This window comes from Cervus elaphus, chromosome 20 (genome assembly GCF_910594005.1).
Source record: "Cervus elaphus chromosome 20, mCerEla1.1, whole genome shotgun sequence".
NCBI classification, from domain to species: Eukaryota; Metazoa; Chordata; class Mammalia; order Artiodactyla; family Cervidae; genus Cervus; species Cervus elaphus.
The window spans coordinates 124,795,713-124,813,023 of record NC_057834.1 but is presented as its reverse complement, the minus strand read 5'-3'; the positions used below and the strand labels follow the sequence as shown (position 1 = coordinate 124,813,023).

Here is a 17,311-nt window from a genome sequence, read left to right as displayed (position 1 = left end):
TTGAGCACTGCTGAACAAACCACACCATTTCGCAGGAGCAGTGCCACGCTGGTGATTCTTTCCCTGGCCAGCTTTCTCCTGCTGGCCCTCTCAGGCCATTCACACTTTCTCAAGTCTTTGGTCCACACCCCTGCCGCCCCCACCCCCCCCCCCCCCCCCATAGTGGAGCTTCCTCTTCCCCTCTCAGCAGGTGACAGAGAAAATTCCTTGGCAGAAACGTTCTCAGCTTCCTGTCTCTGTTGTCACTTGCACCCCTTCCCTTGGGTCACACTGGGAGAAATTTCTGCATCTGGTACTTAACCTTTCCTCCTAATCAAGCAGGCTGGGGTCTCGCCACCTCATTCCCATCTCCCTTCTTCCTGGACTCCTTGCCGCCCTCCAGCTGCTGCCCCAGCTCTCCCCCGCCCTCCCCCCCGGTCCTGGGGAGGATGTCTGCCGTCCCCACTTCCCTCTTCTCCTTCCTCCCCAACCACCACACCCTGCCTCCACAATTCATTCAGCACTGGCAGTGTCTACGAAGGGCCCGCAGGCCAGGCGCTGAACTAGGCCGGCTTTGCCCCAAGTCAGCAATGATCCTCCTGTGGCTGAAACAAGCAGGCCCTCTTAGGTTTTTAGTGCTAAACTTGTGATAGCACTTTACCCCAGCATTTTACCCCGAAGACCTCTCTTGACTGTCCACGTACCTCTTCTTCTGTCTGCTCCTATCATGGTTTCTCCTCCATTCCACCTCCACCTGCACTCCTCCCCACAACCCACCCAGGCTCCAGAGCCCACAGGAGTTTTAGGACTTACTCTGTCCGAGAGCTTTGTTCTCTCCTGTAGCAACAACTATGGCTACTGAGACTGAGGAATTAATGATGCCATTATTTGTTTAAGGATGGCTTCTCCCATTAGAACGAAAGTTCTTTGAGGGCAGGGCTGTCTGTTTTGCTCACTGTTGTATCTGATGATTAGTCCCTCACTGGTGCAGAGCAAGTCATTGTTGCATACAAAAGGTGGGGACTATACCTGTTTTTTTCATCCTTGTAACCACAGCACCCTGTGTGAGGCCTGCTCAGAGAATATTTGTTGAAACCTTGCCATGTTCAAGATTCTGTTAACCATGCAGTATACACACTTCCCAGATGGTGCTAGTGGTAAAGAATCTGCCTGCCAACGCAGGAGACATAAGAGCCGCAGGTTTGATCCCTGGGTCAGGAATATCCCCTGGAGGAGGGCACAGCAACCCACTCCAGTATTCTTTCCTGGAGGATCCCCATGGATAGTGGAGCCTGGTGGGCTACAGTCCATAGGGTTGCACAGGGTTCAGTCATTGGAAACAACTGAAGTGACTTAGCACTTAGCACATAGACTCTCTCATTTAATCCTCACAGGAAACCTTTCACTTTACAGAATAGGAAACAGAAGCCCAGAGAGGTTGTGTAACTTGCCCAGTGTCACACAGGCAGTGAGTAACTGTCACGATCAGATTCCAGGTCTTACCTTGTAGTGAGCTCAGTGGTGGCCCCTCAAAGGTAAGTCCATGTGCTAACCCCTGGAACATGTAAGCGTGACCTCCTTTAGAAAAGGAGTGCTTACAGATATACTTAAGTTAAAGATCTAGAGATGAGATCATACTGAATGAGGGTGTTCCCCAAGTCCAGTGGCGAGGACCCTGAGATGGGACACACAGAGAAGGCAGCGAGAACGAAGGCAGAGGCAGAGATAAGAGTGATGCGACGACAAACCAAAGGCCAAGGATGGCCTGCAGCCACCAGAAGTGAGGACAGAGGTCTGGGACAGATCCTCCCTCAGAGCCTCCCAAGGAACCTTGCTTTCAGACTTCTGGCCTCCAAAAATGTGAGAGAACACATTTCTGCTGTTTTAAGCCATTTCATTTGTTCATTTGTTCCAGCAGCCCTAGGAAATGAATGTAGACCCCAAACCACATGGCCATGTACCCGTGCCTCCTGCCAAGCCTGGAAGGGAGGGGCCCTTGGAATCCCAGGCTGTGTGACTATGGCCTGGCCACTTGCCTTCCCTGGCCCTGATTTCTCTGTAGCAAAAGAAGCACTTGGGGCTCTGAGTGTCCTTCCAGCTCTTCCAACATTCTACAGCCCTAAGTAAAATCATGAGCTGGGCAAGCAGGCCTCTGTTGGGATTTTCAAATTTATTCCAACGTGCTGTTTTTTTTTTTTTTTTTAAAAATATCCTCAGGCTGAACACTCAGCCAGAGCTATAATAAAGGCAATTATTATACTTGTAAAAACTTCTCATTCACAGTACAGATGTAATTTACAACAAAGGTCACACATCAATACTGAGCAGTATTTTCTTTTTGTACATCAGACTCTGTGCTTTAGACCTGTGGGAGTTTGTGTTTTTTTGTTTTTCCTTTTGCACTGATATATATACCATACCGACATTGCAAGATGCAAGTAGAGAAACTGGAGTTTAAATAAAATTACAGGCAAAACTACCCCATCCCAGTGTGGTTGCTGTACATATCTACAGTACGATTTTTGGAATGTATTGCCATATAAGAACATAGAAACTCTCTACAGACAATTTCACATACGGAATACATACACCTTTTAGGGGAAAAAAAAAAAAGGCAAATTTGTATCTTACAGAGAGCATGTTATCTTACATTTGCCTATACATTTCTTTTTTTCTGTTTCTTTTCTCTTCCTTTTTAATCACTAGGCTTAGTAAAGTGATCATAAGTGCCGAAGCGGTTTTCCGATGGAAAGCAGACAGGAGTCGCGACTCAGGAGCAGAATTGGTGGAACAGGTCTTTGGGAACTTTCTCCCCTTGGTCAGTGCTGCAGATCTGTCTCCAAGGACGGCTGCCCAGACAGGACTTTTACTTTGAAGAAGTTTTGTCTGGAGAAAGGACTAGAAAGCAATTCAGCTCAGTTATCTTGCTTATTCTTATTCAAAAGGGTTGGATGAGGATGGAGCAGGGGCTACAGGGATCCAGAAATTAAATCTTTCAGACTTGTTAACACAGAGAGAGGTGGAGGGACTGCTGGGTCTGGAAGCTGGAGGTGATGGAGACGGGGGAGTGGGCAGTTCACTGCTGTTGGCTTCCTGGAGGGTCTTAGTGGTCGGGGCCTTGGGGGGGTGGTGGGGCAGGGGGAGTAGGCTTGTAAAAGGTGCCTTGGAGGGGAACAGGTTAGTTCCCAGAATGACCCTGAGCTTGTCCGGAGGGTGAAGGGCATCCTGGAGGGTAGACCTGGGGGCCGGCTGGCTTGGAATCCCCATGACAAGGGCTGGCTTGGAAACCCCAGCAAGTTGGTCTCTGGCCCACCCCCAAGCCTGCCGACACCCGAAGACCAGAGCCGGCCTGTTACCAGGAATGACTGTCCTGCACATTTCAGCAGAACAAGCGACAGGCATCTGTGCCAATAATTAGCACTGCTTTCTCCACTGTGTCCCTTGTCACAGGCAAGCTGGGAAGGTGCAAGTGGCTGGGAGCAGGGCGGGAGAAGAGGAGGGTGTGACATGAGAGCCTTTCCCTTATCATGCAGGTGTGTGTGCGGGCTGGGAGCTCTGTGTTTGGGGGAGCAGGAGTGGAGTGTGGCAGAGGGGGTGAGAGCCAGGCCCAGGGACACATAGCCCAGGCGGGTGGCATCAATTCCATTTCTCTGGGTGCCTGTGCAGGGCAACAACCTTTTGGCCAGCTTGCTTGGACATTGAGTCTGTCATTGAGAAATGGGTCTCTGGTGACTCCTGGCCCCCATCCCCTCTGCCTATACCTGACTTTTCCACCGGCCATGACTAGGGCTCCAGGAAGGAAACCTTAGTAGTTGGGCTGTCTTGAGTACCTGAGGAATGATGTCAGGGGAGAGCTGTGGGGCAGGGCTTGGAAGCGGGGCCTGGCTACCCCCAAGGTCAGGGGCTACTCTAGCAGAGCCCCCTGTGTGCTGCTCTGTAGGTCTGGAGCTGGAAGATCTTGCCCAGGAAGATTTCAAGCCTGGGCGGAAGCAATGCCCTTTATCCAGCTCCCAGGCCTCGGCCCTTGAAGTCTCCAGTCCTTAGGCAGCCACCTTCCCATGCCCCTCACCTCCGCCCTGGGGTGAGGTTGGAAAGCAAGGGTGAGGAGAAACCCAGCTTCTGGCTTACACTGTGACTGGGGCCCGGGGCTCCTTCCAGCTTTCTGCCAGGCCCCCCCAGTGCCAGCATTAGCCAAGGCTGGGCTTGTTAGCCTTCTTCTAGGGGGACCAAGAGCTTCAGACCCTGGGTCAGGCAGCCAGAAAGTGCTGGCTAACCCCGAGCCCCAGCACCCTGGAGCCCAGCCATCCCCTCTCCCAAAGAAGCCCTTCCCTATTGTTCCCTTTTTGTCTTAGCCAGAGGGAAATGAACCAGGTGGTCTGGCTGGAGGCTGACTGTGGCTAGTTTGTCCTGGCAGCAGAGTCCAAGGAGGGAAAAGTCCTGAACTGGTGGAAGAGGGAATTATGCCCAAGGGAGGAGCCCACAGAGGTGCCTCTGCATGGTGTAGCTCTCTGCACCTTATGGTGTCCTGTCTAAATAACTTCAATAGCCCAGGAGCCCCCTCTGGCCACAGGATTCAAACAGCCTGGCTGAGGAATGGGGACGGGCTAAGGAGGTCCCTGCTCTGCGGCATTAGCACCTAGCCTGGCTGGGCTATGACCATGGTCCTTGTGCTTTCTCCCCCTCGTAGAAACAAAATAAAATAATTTCTGGAGGTTGGGGGAAACCCCACCTATCCCAGGGCTGGGTAAACATGCTAGAGTTCAAGTTCCATATTTCAACTTGGGATTTTAATTTCTAGTCATGTTATTATTATTTATTATTATTTTTTACAAAGCAGGCTTTTGCCCCAGAAAATACAGGGCAGCTTCTTAAAGGAGGAGATGGGGATGAGGAATGAGGCACTAGTTATTCTTGATTGCTTTGGAGAAGAATTGAAATGACCTCGGACAATAGGAGGCTAGGGGAAATATCAAACACCATTCTCTTTCTACATATATATATATATATATATATATATATGTATATGTATATATATACATATATAATTTTATTTTTTAAAAGAGATTTAAGCCAACCAATAGGAGGCCTGGGCAGTTCCCACCAGTCATGGTTCTGGGAACTTCCTGGGGATAGTAGAGGCCTGACAGTGTGTGATACAGAAATAGGAGGACCGATCCTGCTGCAAAGAGGTCCAGAAATGAGTCCTTGGAAACTTCCAGTGCCAAGTACCGGAAAAGCCCAGTCATGGAGGAAATAGAGCCCTTTGTACCCCAGGGACCAAATGTGAAATGAAGCCCAAGCCTGGCCTAGGGAATGGCAAGGCAATGCACCTTGGATCTTGACCCCCAGGGGTTAGGCCTTGTCCCTTCAGCCTTGTGGGTAGTTTCTAGAACAAAGACGCAGCAATGGCTGGGGCCCTGATAGCAAGGCCGAGGTCAGGTGCTCAGGAACGGGGAGATGGGTGGTCAGGGCTCCTTCCCCAGTCCAAAGGTTGAGGGCGGGGTGTGGAGTAGAGGTGCTGGGGTGGAGGGACTTGTCTACGGGTCAGATGCCAGAATGGGATCACAATTCAGACCACCAGGGTGTCTGGGAGCCCTGGGGATCCAACCAGCAACCACCTTCTACCTGCTCCAAATAGTTTGTGTTGAATTCTTAGGAAAATTTACCTTTTTCTTTGGAAAAAGAAAGTTGGAGTTTTCTGGGCCTGCCCATGGAGTCTCCCAGCCTTGTCCCTCTGCCTTGGGCCGCTGACCCTTCTGCTAGCAGCCAGGGGAGGCCACTTAGCTGGGGTGGGATGAAGCAGCAATAAATAGGAACCATAAACATCTGTACATAGGAGTGCTTGCTTTTACATTTACTTATATATTTTTAAAAGTTTTTTTTTTCCTCTGTCTCTCCCTCAGTGCATCCCCTTTCTTTCAGCAACTGACTGCCTCTTGCCAGCTTTGCGGATGGCTGCTGATCGCAGTGGCCCAGGGTGAGGCCCCATCTAAATATCAGCCTCAGTCTCCTCGTGGGTTTTTTTTTTTATGTTTGTGTGTGTGTCGTTTGTTTCAAGCAACAAAAGGTCAAGAAAAAGGCACAGGTAACTGCATACGAGGTGGGAAGATAAGACAGACAGGGGCGCTGAGCAGAAGCTGCTTGGAAAGATCAACAGATGGGACACGGAGCCCGTGACAGCAAGATGATTCGAGGAAGTCGGCTGGAAATGTCTGTTGCCAAACACCAGAAGCCAGATGCTGAAGCGGTCAGGGAGAGGCTAAGTGCTCCGCGGCCCCCGGTCCTCGAGCTGGTGTGGAGGTGCCCCGGGCCCCCCACTTCCCAAGGGCTGGGGGGAGCCCTGACTGGTCCTGGGTTCCCCGGAGAGGTTCCTCCTCCGGGCTGGGAAGCGAGCAGAGGTCTCGGCCAGGCAGCCCACAGAACTGCTGCGGTCCAGTGGCGGGGTGGCGGAGGCCGCAGGGTTGGCCAGCACCCGTGGTGACTCCAGGTGGGGGCTCCGGGACTCTGCCCTGCGGCCCGGGGGTGCCCGGGGTGAGGCCTCGGGTGGGGTGCGGGGGCTGTGCGTCGGCACGGGCTCTGTGGGCACTTGGGCCACATGGGGCTCCCAGTCGGGAGGTCTGCCCAGGCCCCCTCTCGTCCTCCCCCTCTCCTTGGGGTAGTCCCTGGCCTCCAGCTCGGAGGAGAGTGTGAATTTGGAGACCTTGGCCACGGGGGACACAGAGGCCGACGAGCTCTCGGTGGGGCTCCAGCGGCCTCGCTCCTGGGCCTCCCGGGACCCCGTCAGGTCGCTTCCGCCCCCCGAGAAGCCGCTGATCCAGGCCTCGCGGGGCCCGGGCAGCAGGACGGGGTGGGCCCCCGGCCGGGCCTGCACCATCTGGATCCCGCCGATGGGAATCAGGGGGCACGGGGCGCGGGTCAAGCGCTGGGAGTGCAGAGGCAGGTGGCTGAAGATGTTTTCCGTCCGGGCCGGGCTGTGGCCGTGGAAGTCGTAGGGGGCCGAGAAGGGTCGGGAGAAGAGAGGAGGAGCGGGGGCAGGTGAACAGGATGGACTTGGCGACTCGGCCTTCTGCTAGGGTCAGAAAAGAAGACAGAGGAAGGCGACGGTTACCTGCTGGGCACCTGGAGATCCCGAGGACTAGAGTGAGGAGGGGACTCGGCGAGATCACAGAGCAGGTCCTGGCTGAACGAGGCCACCACTGAGTCCCAACCCTTGCCCATGGTGTCGCCCTGGGTGGGTGCCCTCTCTGGAATGGGCCGTCCCCAGCCCTGTAGTGACCACAGGCACACTCAGGAACCAAGGTCCCCACGCTTCCGGCCGGTCTTCAGAGAATGGGGATGCCCTGTCGGCGCTCATGCCTCTGTCGGTTCTGCTGCCTCTCCTGTTCCTCAGACAATACTGACCCAACTTTATTCTTGAACATGAGTTCCCACCCCAGGCTCTAAACCTCCTCCCACCACCAAGAATCCGCCTGCAATGCGGGAGACGTGGGCTTGATCCCTGGGTTGGGAAGATCCCCTGGAGAAGGGAAAGGCTACTCACTCCAGTATTCTGGCCTGGAGAATTCTATACAGTCCATGGGGTCACAAAGAGTCAGATACGACTGAGCGACTTTCACTTTTTCACCACCAGGAATTTTAACTTGAGCCCCAAATTAAAAACCAAGTTAAGAATCCTGGACGGTGCTACCCCTGGAGCTCGAATCTCTGAGTGATGGTGCTGTGCTGCTGGCAGTGAGCAGAGGTGTTGGGTGCCGACAATCCAGCGACAGAGAAGGTGTTGGGAGGGAAAGAGTAAGCCGACGATGATAACGGTGTCAGTGCTGGGGATCGTGACCGTGGTGGTGACAGTGATGTGACAACGGTGATCAAGCTTATGGGGTGGGGCTGGAGTGTACTGATGGCAGATGGCACTGGTGATGCGACAGTGATGGTGCTAATGGTAGGATGGGATGGAGTTGGCTGAAGTGACTCGGAGGGTGCTGGTGGCAGTCATGTTGGCGATGTGGAGATTTTGGTTGGGCTCTGCCATCTGCTCAAAGAATACGTGGACATGGGGTGGGAGGAAGCAGCATGAGTATTTATACCCACATCTAAGGCCACACTGCTCGTAAGTGACAGAACCTGGATTTAATTCTGGGTAGTCCAGAATTAAAAAACCACCGGTTGTCCCTGGTGGCTCAGATGGTAAAGAATCTGCCTGTGATGCCGGAGACCTGGATTCGATCCCAGGGTTGGGAAGATCCCCTGGAGAAGGGCACGGCAACCCATTTCAGTATTCTTGCCTGAAGAATTCCATGGACAGAGGAGCCTGGCCGGCTACAGTCCATAGAGTTGGACATGACTGTGCAACTAACACTTCCACTTGCACTTTCTTTCAGTCCAGCTCCATAGTCCATACTCTGCTGCTTCTGACACATAAGTAACTGGCTTCAGGCACCCAGCACAGTGCCTGGGGTAACACGTGCCCAATGCATGCCTTACTGGTAACTGCTGAACCGGCAGGGGTGCAGCTCCGGGTGTGATGCTCAGGGAGGTGTGAGCTCGCGGCCCCCCACCCATCAGCCACTTGGGGGACAGGAACTCACCCACGTGGAGGTGCAGGTCTCCGCTGGGCTTCTGCCGAGAAGCTTGTGAGGTAGAGGCGCGGGTGGGTAGAGAGCCCGGGGGGCCAGCCCTGAGCCTGGGCCACGCTCGGCCGCCGAGGGGCTGCCCGGCCCCGCCAAGGCCCACTTCCCCGGCAGCGCTGACCGTGGTGGTGACTCGGCCTGGCCTGGAGACCATCTCCTGGTGGGCGAGTGTCTGGGGGGGCCTGGGTCTGCAGCGCCTTTGCGTTCGGGGGGCAGGCGCGCTCGAGGAGGCAGTTCCCTTCCCAGGGGGTGGAGGGCAACAGGAGACAGCTCGAGTCTCGGGGACCCGCAGGGGAGAGGGCCCGCCTGGGGGCCAGGCGGGCTCGGGGCTGAGGCCAGTGGCTCTCGGGCCGGTGAATGTCGCTGGGGAGACGAGTCGCTTTTGGTTAGTGAGTGTTTGGGGATGAGTGGTAGGTGGCTGCCTGCTTCTTTGCTTGGGGACCACGGCCTCCTCGGGGACATGGCCTGGGAGCTCAGGGCCGAGCCTGTGTCCTTCTCCACGGGGCCCCGGGGGGCTGGTGCCAGCCGGGGGAGGCACAGGATGCTTTGGCTGGATGTGGAGCAGCTGCCGGGTGCCGAGAGCTCGGCTTCTGAGACCGAGCTGCCCCGGGTGGCCTCTGTGGGCTGAGGGCCCTGAACAGGTGAGGAGTCTGCCTGCAGCGTGGCTGGCGGGCCAGGCGGGGGCGCCTCCGAGGACGGGCCTGATGGCTCGTCCTGGCTCTCCTCCTCGTCCTCATCCTCGTCTTCGTCCAGGTCCGAGTCCGAGTCCGAGTCGTCCAGGTCTGAAAACTGGTGCTCTGCCACGGCTTCTGCGCCCTCTCGCCCTTCCGAGTCCTGGAATGGGTCATCACTGGTTCCTGAGGGACAGACACAGGAGAGCCGAGGTCATAGCCTCTCCCCCTGCTGCTCAGACCCCGCCGGACAGCCAAGATGGTTGAGGGTATGCGAGCACTTTGTAAATACAGCAAAGATGACCTTGTATCTACCATGTTCAGGTTCAGTTCTAGGGCCTGCCTGTGCGCTAATTCACCTAATCCGCAAGTAATCCTGCCAGGTAGCACTATTCCTATCTTCATGTTACAGACAGGGAACTAAGATGACAGAATTTACCTTACCTTGCCCAGGTAAAGTAAGTAGTAGGGTTGGTATCAAACCACAGCAAACAAGACAGCCCTTTTCTTTCTTTTTCTTTTTGGTTAGTATTCAGTGCTGGCTTCACCATGAGCAAGTTAAGTCACTCTGCTGGGCCTCTGTCTCCGTCTTTGTCAAATGAATATGGCAGTCTCATCTCATAGGGCTTACGGTGAGGAGGAGACACATGCCCGCACACAGCGAGGGCTCAGATATTAATAACTGGAGCCACTCCACGCGTTCATGGAGACATCTATTATTCTGGGACACAGCAGCCATGCTGGCGGGCCCAGCAGCACTGGGCACAGTCAGTTTTACATACACACCTGCCCCTGTGGCCAGGCTGCTGATACCTGATACAACAGCAGGTGTCAGGCCCTGTTCTCTGGGAAGGTTTGGCTAAGCTGACCTCAGCCCGCAGAGAGGGCCTCTTCCCAACCACTCATGTCCAGAGAAAGTGCTTGTAGAACTCCTGGTGCTCCCAGCTGGGGAGGAGAGTGGAGCTCTGAAATACCAGCCTCCTGGTCTGACTTCGGATGGGGCAGCCCCACCAGTGGGGTCAGCTCTAACAGGACACAGGCCTAGTTTGGGCATCTCTGAAGCTGTCAGCAATAAGAACTCTGGGGAGAGCTCTGCTAACATCTGGCCCACCTGGCAGGCTCCTGAGGGTTTGGGTCCTGCTGGCCCAACACTAAGTTCATGTCAGCCCCCCTTGACTACTAAGAGAGATGACTCAGGGCACTGGTACAACCACGCTTCTGGACCCCACTATGCCAAGCTGCACCGGGACCAGAAACCCCAGCATTTGTACTTTCAAACAGCTCAGCGCTCAGCAGTAAGATGCACACAATGGATGACAGTCGGCATTCAAGAAGATGTAGATCAAAAACTACGGGGTGGAGGAGCTGGAGCTGTCAGGTGAAGGGCGGCCAAGGGCATGACCTCCTGGCAGCTGGGAGCAGAATGACCAGAGCGGGGGAAGGGGCTGGGGACCAGAGAGCAGGGGTCGTGAGGGGGGAGCAAAACATACCTTCAAGCTTTCCCCTAAGACTTTAGCCCCAGGAGTTCACCTAGCCTCACCTCTTGTCAATTGTGGGGAAACCCACGCCCAGAGCAGGCAAATGCTTCCCCAAGGTCACCCAGAAAGTAATGGCTGAGTCAGGCCTAAGGTTTATAACCCCTGCATCATTACGCTGCCAGTTTAAAAATGTTTTTATGCACCGAGAAGCAGGAAATGGTCTGGGTTTGAATCTCAGTCCCACCCCTTCCTTACTGTGTAATGTTGAATAATTTACTTTTTCTTTCTGGGTTCAGTTTCCTCGTCTGTAAAATGGCGGGGGGGAGGGGTAAGAGGAATAAAAGCCACCTTATGAAGCTGTTGGGAGGATTGTGAGGGTCTGACACCTAGTAAGTATCCAATAAACCTCAGCTCTTCTCACCCCAAGTACCCCACAACCTCAACACACTGGCAGCACAGCCAGCATCTCATGCTGCAGTTGAAGGTCAGAAGGGTAGTGCTACTAGTCAGGGAGTCAGGATCAGCGGTTCCTCATATTCAGCAGGAAAGATCCTAAAGTCTCTTTGTAACAGACGAAGAAGCTGAGGGACAGAGAGGGCTGGTGCCCTGCCCTAGGCACCCAGCTCAGGAGTGATGGAAGCCAAGAATCCCCTGCCCAGCACAAGGTTCGCCAGGCCCCCCACATCTGGGCTCTTGCAGGGCTCTACGGGAGACCCCTGCCTATCGACCATTCCTAATGCCCCTCACTGTCAATCTCCACAAAGTCCCGCCTCTCTGGGGCCTGGGGCGGGTGGAACGAAGCGCTCCGGGGCGCTGGTGGGGTCTGGCCACACGGTGGCGCTGGTGCTCAACCTCCTCACCCTCAGGGGCGGGGCTGCGGCGCCGGCCTGGCCACCTCCCAACTTCGCGTCTAACAGACAAACTCCTCCCCGAATCTTCATCATCGCGGGAAATGGCAAGACCATCCTTCACGTTTCCTAGGCCATAAACCTCGGAAATCATCCTTGGCTCTTTTATTCTCATGCGTTCACCCTCCACCCTCCGCCCGCCCCCCGCCCTGATGTGTCAGCAAAATCTGACGGCACGTTTCTCCACCTCCCTCCGCCCACCCAGTCCAACACGTGCTCGCCTGCATCAGTGCCTCCAGCCGCGCCCCCTACCGGCCATGCTCTGCATACAGAGTCAGGGCAGTTGCTCCAGCACGCGGCTAAATCCATCCCTTGACCTTCACAGCCACAGCTCTCTCTGACTCTTGCCCTCAGGGGTTCTGCACCTGCTGTTCCACCTGCAGGGAGAGCCCTTCCCCGGGCTCCACATGGCTTCCTGACCCCTGCCTCATCCTCGCGGCTCACATCACCTGAACAGAGAGGCCGCTCCCCACACTTCCTTACCTGTCATGGGTGCTTTGGTTCACACTCAAGGCTCTTGCCCTATCCCACATTTGTTCACTACCCGGCTCCCCTCTAGAATGCAGGCTTCCGGAGGACAGGAACTATATTTCATTCATTGAAGAATCTCTAGCACCTAGAGTAGAACTTAGAATAGGGCTGGTGCTGGCAGGAATTATTTCTAGAACGATTGCACTGATTTCATGCGTTCTCAAATAAGGTCATCTTTTTTGGCCTCATTGGGAACATGAAGCTGAAAGAGGGGCAGAGACAGTTCAGGGTGCCCCAGGCAGGGCTCTGGGCTTGGGTGCAGCTCCCCTGTCCAGCCCACCAGGCACTGGAGTGGCATGGACCCAGGGTTTTTGTCTGACCTCAGGCAAATTCCATAACCTGTTTGAGCTTTACTAAATGTCTTCAATTTAAAAAGGAGTGACACAAGTTTCTACCACAGTTATGAGGACTTAATGAGACATCTGTAAATGGCTTGATGTACTTTCTTGATAAACTTGGTAACCCCACATTCTCATTTTGGAGCCCACAGCTCCGAGTTCACTGTATTCTGTTCAATAAAGCTGATTCATTTAACCTAAAAGGAAATATGATCTAACTTGTTTTTAAGATTGCACATACATTCCCAAATCAGATAAGCAGAAAGAAATAAGACACAGGAACACACACCTCTCTTTTTCACACTCTCTTGACTCTGATTTCAGGGGATCTGGTCAAAGGTTTGCTCACTGCAGAAGGAACATCTCTGGTTGCTTATCTACCCCCCAAAGCTGCTCTGGCCTCCTTCTTGGATGCTGGGGCCTGGCAGGGCCCAGCCAGACATGCTGACTTGGATTCGCCTTCCCCTCTGCCTTGTCTTCACAGAAACTGGCCCTAATATGGCTCTACTCTTGCTACTGGGGGACTGAGGCTGGAGTGCGGTGCTGGGACGTGGGATGGGATTGAGAGGTGACAGGGGGCTGTCAGGTCTGCCTGACTTCAGATCTTTTTAAAGCCCCTAGCTTTAAAAGACCTGGGCATCAAGCCCATGTCCATAGTGTGGAGGTGTGAGTGTGGGTGTGGAGCATATAAGAGTATGTACCTCACTGTGTCATTGTGAAGATTTGCCAAGATAACCACAGCACGTGTCCAGAGTATGCCTGACAGAGTGGGTGCTCAATCAATGTTGACTATAATTACTCATGTATTAATGTAACCACCATACATTCACTGAGTGCCCACTGGGTGCTGGGTGCTCCACTGCGTGACAGACAGCAATGCACAAGTGCTCTGGCTCCAGGCGCGTGCTGTAAGAAGGAGGGGCGTGGGTGCCATCGTTCTGTGAACTTAACCTTTGTCTCTTTGTATTTGGGAAAACTGGAGAAGAGGGTGAGGAAGGAGAGGAAGAGGGGAAGCAGAGGCAAGGAGGACAGAGATGAGGAGGAGGACCAGGGGGCTAGGAGAGGGAGGGGAAGATGGGGGAGGGAGAGGAGGGAGTTGGCAATTCATTACCTTCTTCGGCTTCCAGCTCCTCCAGCACCCCCGTCTCTTGGCACTTTTTGCTGTGGGCCTTCGACTTCATATGCTTAGTCAGATTCCCTGGAAAGGAATGAGAAGACTCAGGCATGGCTGGAGGGCAGGGGGCCAGGGTGGCGCCTGGCGGGGCAGGCGCCAGGGCATCCCTCTGCCCAGGAGCTCAGGTGGGGGGTGCAGCCATGGCCGCCGTGCACGATGGTACAGAGGAGCTGGGTAGGGTGGGTGAGGGGCTGTGAGGGGACAGAGAGTACAATGAGGAAGTGAGATGCTGGTTAAAAAAAACAAAAGGAGATTAAAAGACAAGTCATATGCAATAGTTTTTTCCTGCCTTTTGGACCCAGAAGCTGGTGACAGGATTGCTGACCATCTCAAATTCTGGGATGAGAGCAGGGAGCCAGCCCATGAACTAGCATGGGAGTGGGTGCTGAGGATGCCCTTCTGTCTGCTAGGCCAGCCCACAGGGAGGGATCTTAGGGTTTGGGAGGAGGAACCAGGACAAAGTTACTGCTATTAATAGACATGGAGAAAGGGCAGAAGGCATAGTGAAGTCTGCTAGACAGGGACCTGGGGGCCACAAGGCTGGGGTCCAAGTCCTGACTTTCTTAGAGAATCACGTCCCCTTCCTGGGCCTCCAAGGTCACTGCCATACAGACACGGCCAAGGGCGGTGCACACAGGGAAGGCTGAACAAAGGCGCCATCCTCCCCATGACTTTAGCCCTTGGGGGGTGGCTATTTGTGTCCGCAGTGGACTGAAGGGCAGAGGCAGCAGCTGTGTGGAATCAGGGGAAACACCATGACACTGATTCTCCCATGGCGCTTCACAGGTCACAAAGCCCTACGAGCAGGAGCGCTCACGAAGGACCAGCAGAGGAGCCCCCGCTCGCCGCAGGATGCAGGCCGGGGGCCTCAGGATGTTCCTTTGGGCTCAGCAATCGCCTCCAGCTATGATGTGCTCACTGTTGCTCTGGTGATTGCTATATTTCCATGTGGTCCTTCATATAATAAATCACAAGGCCCTTGAGTCAGGTACTCTGTCTCACTCCTCTTATTAGCAGGTTTGAACAGATGGATGAAAGACAGAAGAATGGACTCCAGGAACAGATGCGGAGAAAGATTGGTGGACAGATATATGGATGGATGGAGCAGTGGGTAAGAGGAAATATAGAGTGACAAACAGGATGAAGAGGAAGGATCCAGACAGATGGGTGGGATACTCAAGCAGATAAGCAGATGGACAGACAGATGGAGGATAAAAATAAATAGAAGGATAGATGGAAAATAGATCACTAAACATATGAGTAGATGAGAATGGGAGAGAAGGAGACCTGGGCAAGTGGGAGAAGGGCTGGTTGGATGGATGGATGGATGCAGCACACATAAATGGGAAGGCAGACAGACAGGAGGATAAAAGAATGGGCAGGTGGATGGAAGGATGGACTGGTGGGAGGACAAATGGGAGAGGGGGAGAAGCAGATGAGAGGGGAGGATGGGAAAACAAATGGATAGGAAGACAAACTCTTAGGATGAGAAGATAGCAGAAATGGATAAATGGGAGGATGGATGGGTGACTAGGGAGAGAGCACCCATGCATGAATGAAAGGGTTTTTCTTAATTATTCTGAGAATTATAAGGAACCTTAGAGTTTTGCTCAGAGGTATCAGGAGCCTTAAGCTGAGATTGCCTGAGGTGTGCAGGTCAAGGGCAGCAGAGATGGATAGAAGCTGTTTCTTTCCCCTTCCCTCCTGCTAGTCCTAGTCTGTGACTCCATCCTTCCCTTAGATTTTCTTCCTTTAACTGGACAGAAACCTGGATCTTCTGCTGCTGCTGCTGCTGCTAAGTCACTTCAGTCGTGTCTGACTCTGTGCGACCCCATAAACGTCAGCCCACCAGGCTCCCCCGTCCCTGGGATTCTCCAGGCAAGAACACTGGAGTGGGTTGCCATTTCCTTCTCCAATGCGTGAAAGTGAAAAGTGAAAACGAAGTCGCTCAGTCGTGTCCGACTCGTAGCGACCCCATGGACTGCAGCCTACCAGGCTCCTCTGTCCACGGGCTTTTGCAGGCAATGGTACTACTCCTGGCCAAATGGGGAGCAGAGTCATAACTTCGAGTCATCCCAGGGCCAGAGGATCCCTAACGTCCCTGTCTAACATCATGGGCCTCTGCCCCCACTGTTGTGAGCAGGCAAAGCCTGAGCAGGATGTCAAGGGGCGGTCAAGGCAGCGGGAGTGTTCCATAGGCCAGAGAGATCAAATGTCCCCTGAGGTTCTGAGACCAGCCTGCCATCCCCTGACTACCCCAGACCCCAGGGGACTAGCCACACTACTCATCTTGGCTATGACATTATTGCTGGACCTGTTCTGTCTGGAAGGGTTGGGTCTCTTACTTAACCAAGTCAGGTGCTGAGCACACTATGGGTGCATAATCACCGTAAGTGGGAAATGTTCTTCTCATCACAGAAGTAAAGTGTTGGGAGGAACCTCACAGACCATGTAACCCACCCCCTACCAGGCCCAGAGTCTTCCTGCTTCTGTTCGGACTCCTGGCCCTGGTGCTATGATGCCACTGGATGAGATAATCATTTGTCTCAGGAGACGGGATGCTCTGGGACAGCTCCTGTTCACCATCACGGAGAACCAAACAGCCAAAGCCACGCGGCCAGTTAGGGCAGAGCCTGTCTGGAGTCAGGTCTCAGGACTGAAGGTGCCTTGTGTGCTCCATACTGGTGAAACAGACCAAGGCATGGCGGAGCTTGGTGGCCTTGGGTCTTAGTCTGGGCTCTGTCGCTTGCTAGCTATGTGTTCTTGGGCAAGTGTCTTAACCTTTTGAGCCCCAGTTTCTGCAACTGTAAAGCTGTACCTACCTCGTGGGGATGCTGGGAGAAGCTGACAAACAAACACAGGTAGAGTGGCCGCAGAGCGTGCCTGGCAGAGAGCAGATGCCACTGCGTGGAACCTCCTTCCTTCCCATACTGTGTGCTCCCCCACCCCCCGCCTCCAACAATCAGTGTTTATTGAGCACCTGGGAGACTGCCACAGCCACACGCTGGTTGTGGAAGAGAGAGAGATGCTGAGATGATGGCTATGATGCAAATGTGTTCACCAGTCTGTCTGGGCTCAGTAACCCCAGGAGAGGGTGCCAGGCAGCCCCTGGATGCCAGCTTCTCCTCTGCCCCTGCCCCGGAGGCTGCAGAGAAGAGCTGGGAGTCTGAGTGGCTGCTGGGGTAGGCCATGGGGACACAGGGGTGGATGTGCAGCCCTGAGTGTTACCCAGAACCCTCCCTGAGTATCCCCTCTGTAGGCCTGCCTGCTCCTCTGTGAATTGAGGGAGGTGAACCAAATGGCCGCAGGTGTCTTTTTTGGTCTGGACACCATTTCCTTGTCAAGGGTCAGAGCTTCAGCTTTCCAAGCAGAGTTCACAGCTTTTTGCCATCATCCCAGCTCCCCCATCCCAAACCTGATAGTCCTGGAATGAAGGAGGAAAGGCAAGCGGATGGAAATGATGGGCGTCTGGAACACAGGTGGATCTTCCACCAAGAGCATCAGCTGAAGACCGTGTCTACCGCATTTGGCTTTGGGCTTTGACCAACCACCCTCCCTCAGCCACCGAGGGCTGCTCCAAACTGCCAGCTCGGTCCGCAGGCGAT

General features: G+C 54.2%; 1 protein-coding gene across 9 annotated transcripts in view; it reads right to left on the bottom strand.

Moving 5' to 3' along the window:
• Nucleotides 1–2,129: 2,129 nt before the first annotated feature.
• HIVEP3 (HIVEP zinc finger 3) overlaps nt 2,130–17,311 on the bottom strand; it is a 533,699-nt gene continuing 518,517 nt past the window's right edge. For 8 of the 9 annotated variants that reach the window (XM_043877706.1, XM_043877708.1, XM_043877702.1 and 5 more), the window contains 3 exons: nt 13,644–13,730; nt 8,565–9,463; nt 2,130–7,048 (listed from right to left, as the gene is read on the bottom strand). In XM_043877706.1, coding sequence (XP_043733641.1) covers nt 6,239–7,048; nt 8,565–9,463; nt 13,644–13,730 — 1,796 coding nt within the window. In that variant the 3' untranslated portion in view covers nt 2,130–6,238. The remainder of the gene's footprint in view (nt 7,049–8,564; nt 9,464–13,643; nt 13,731–17,311) is intronic. The other variant, XM_043877710.1, reaches the window with a different exon arrangement.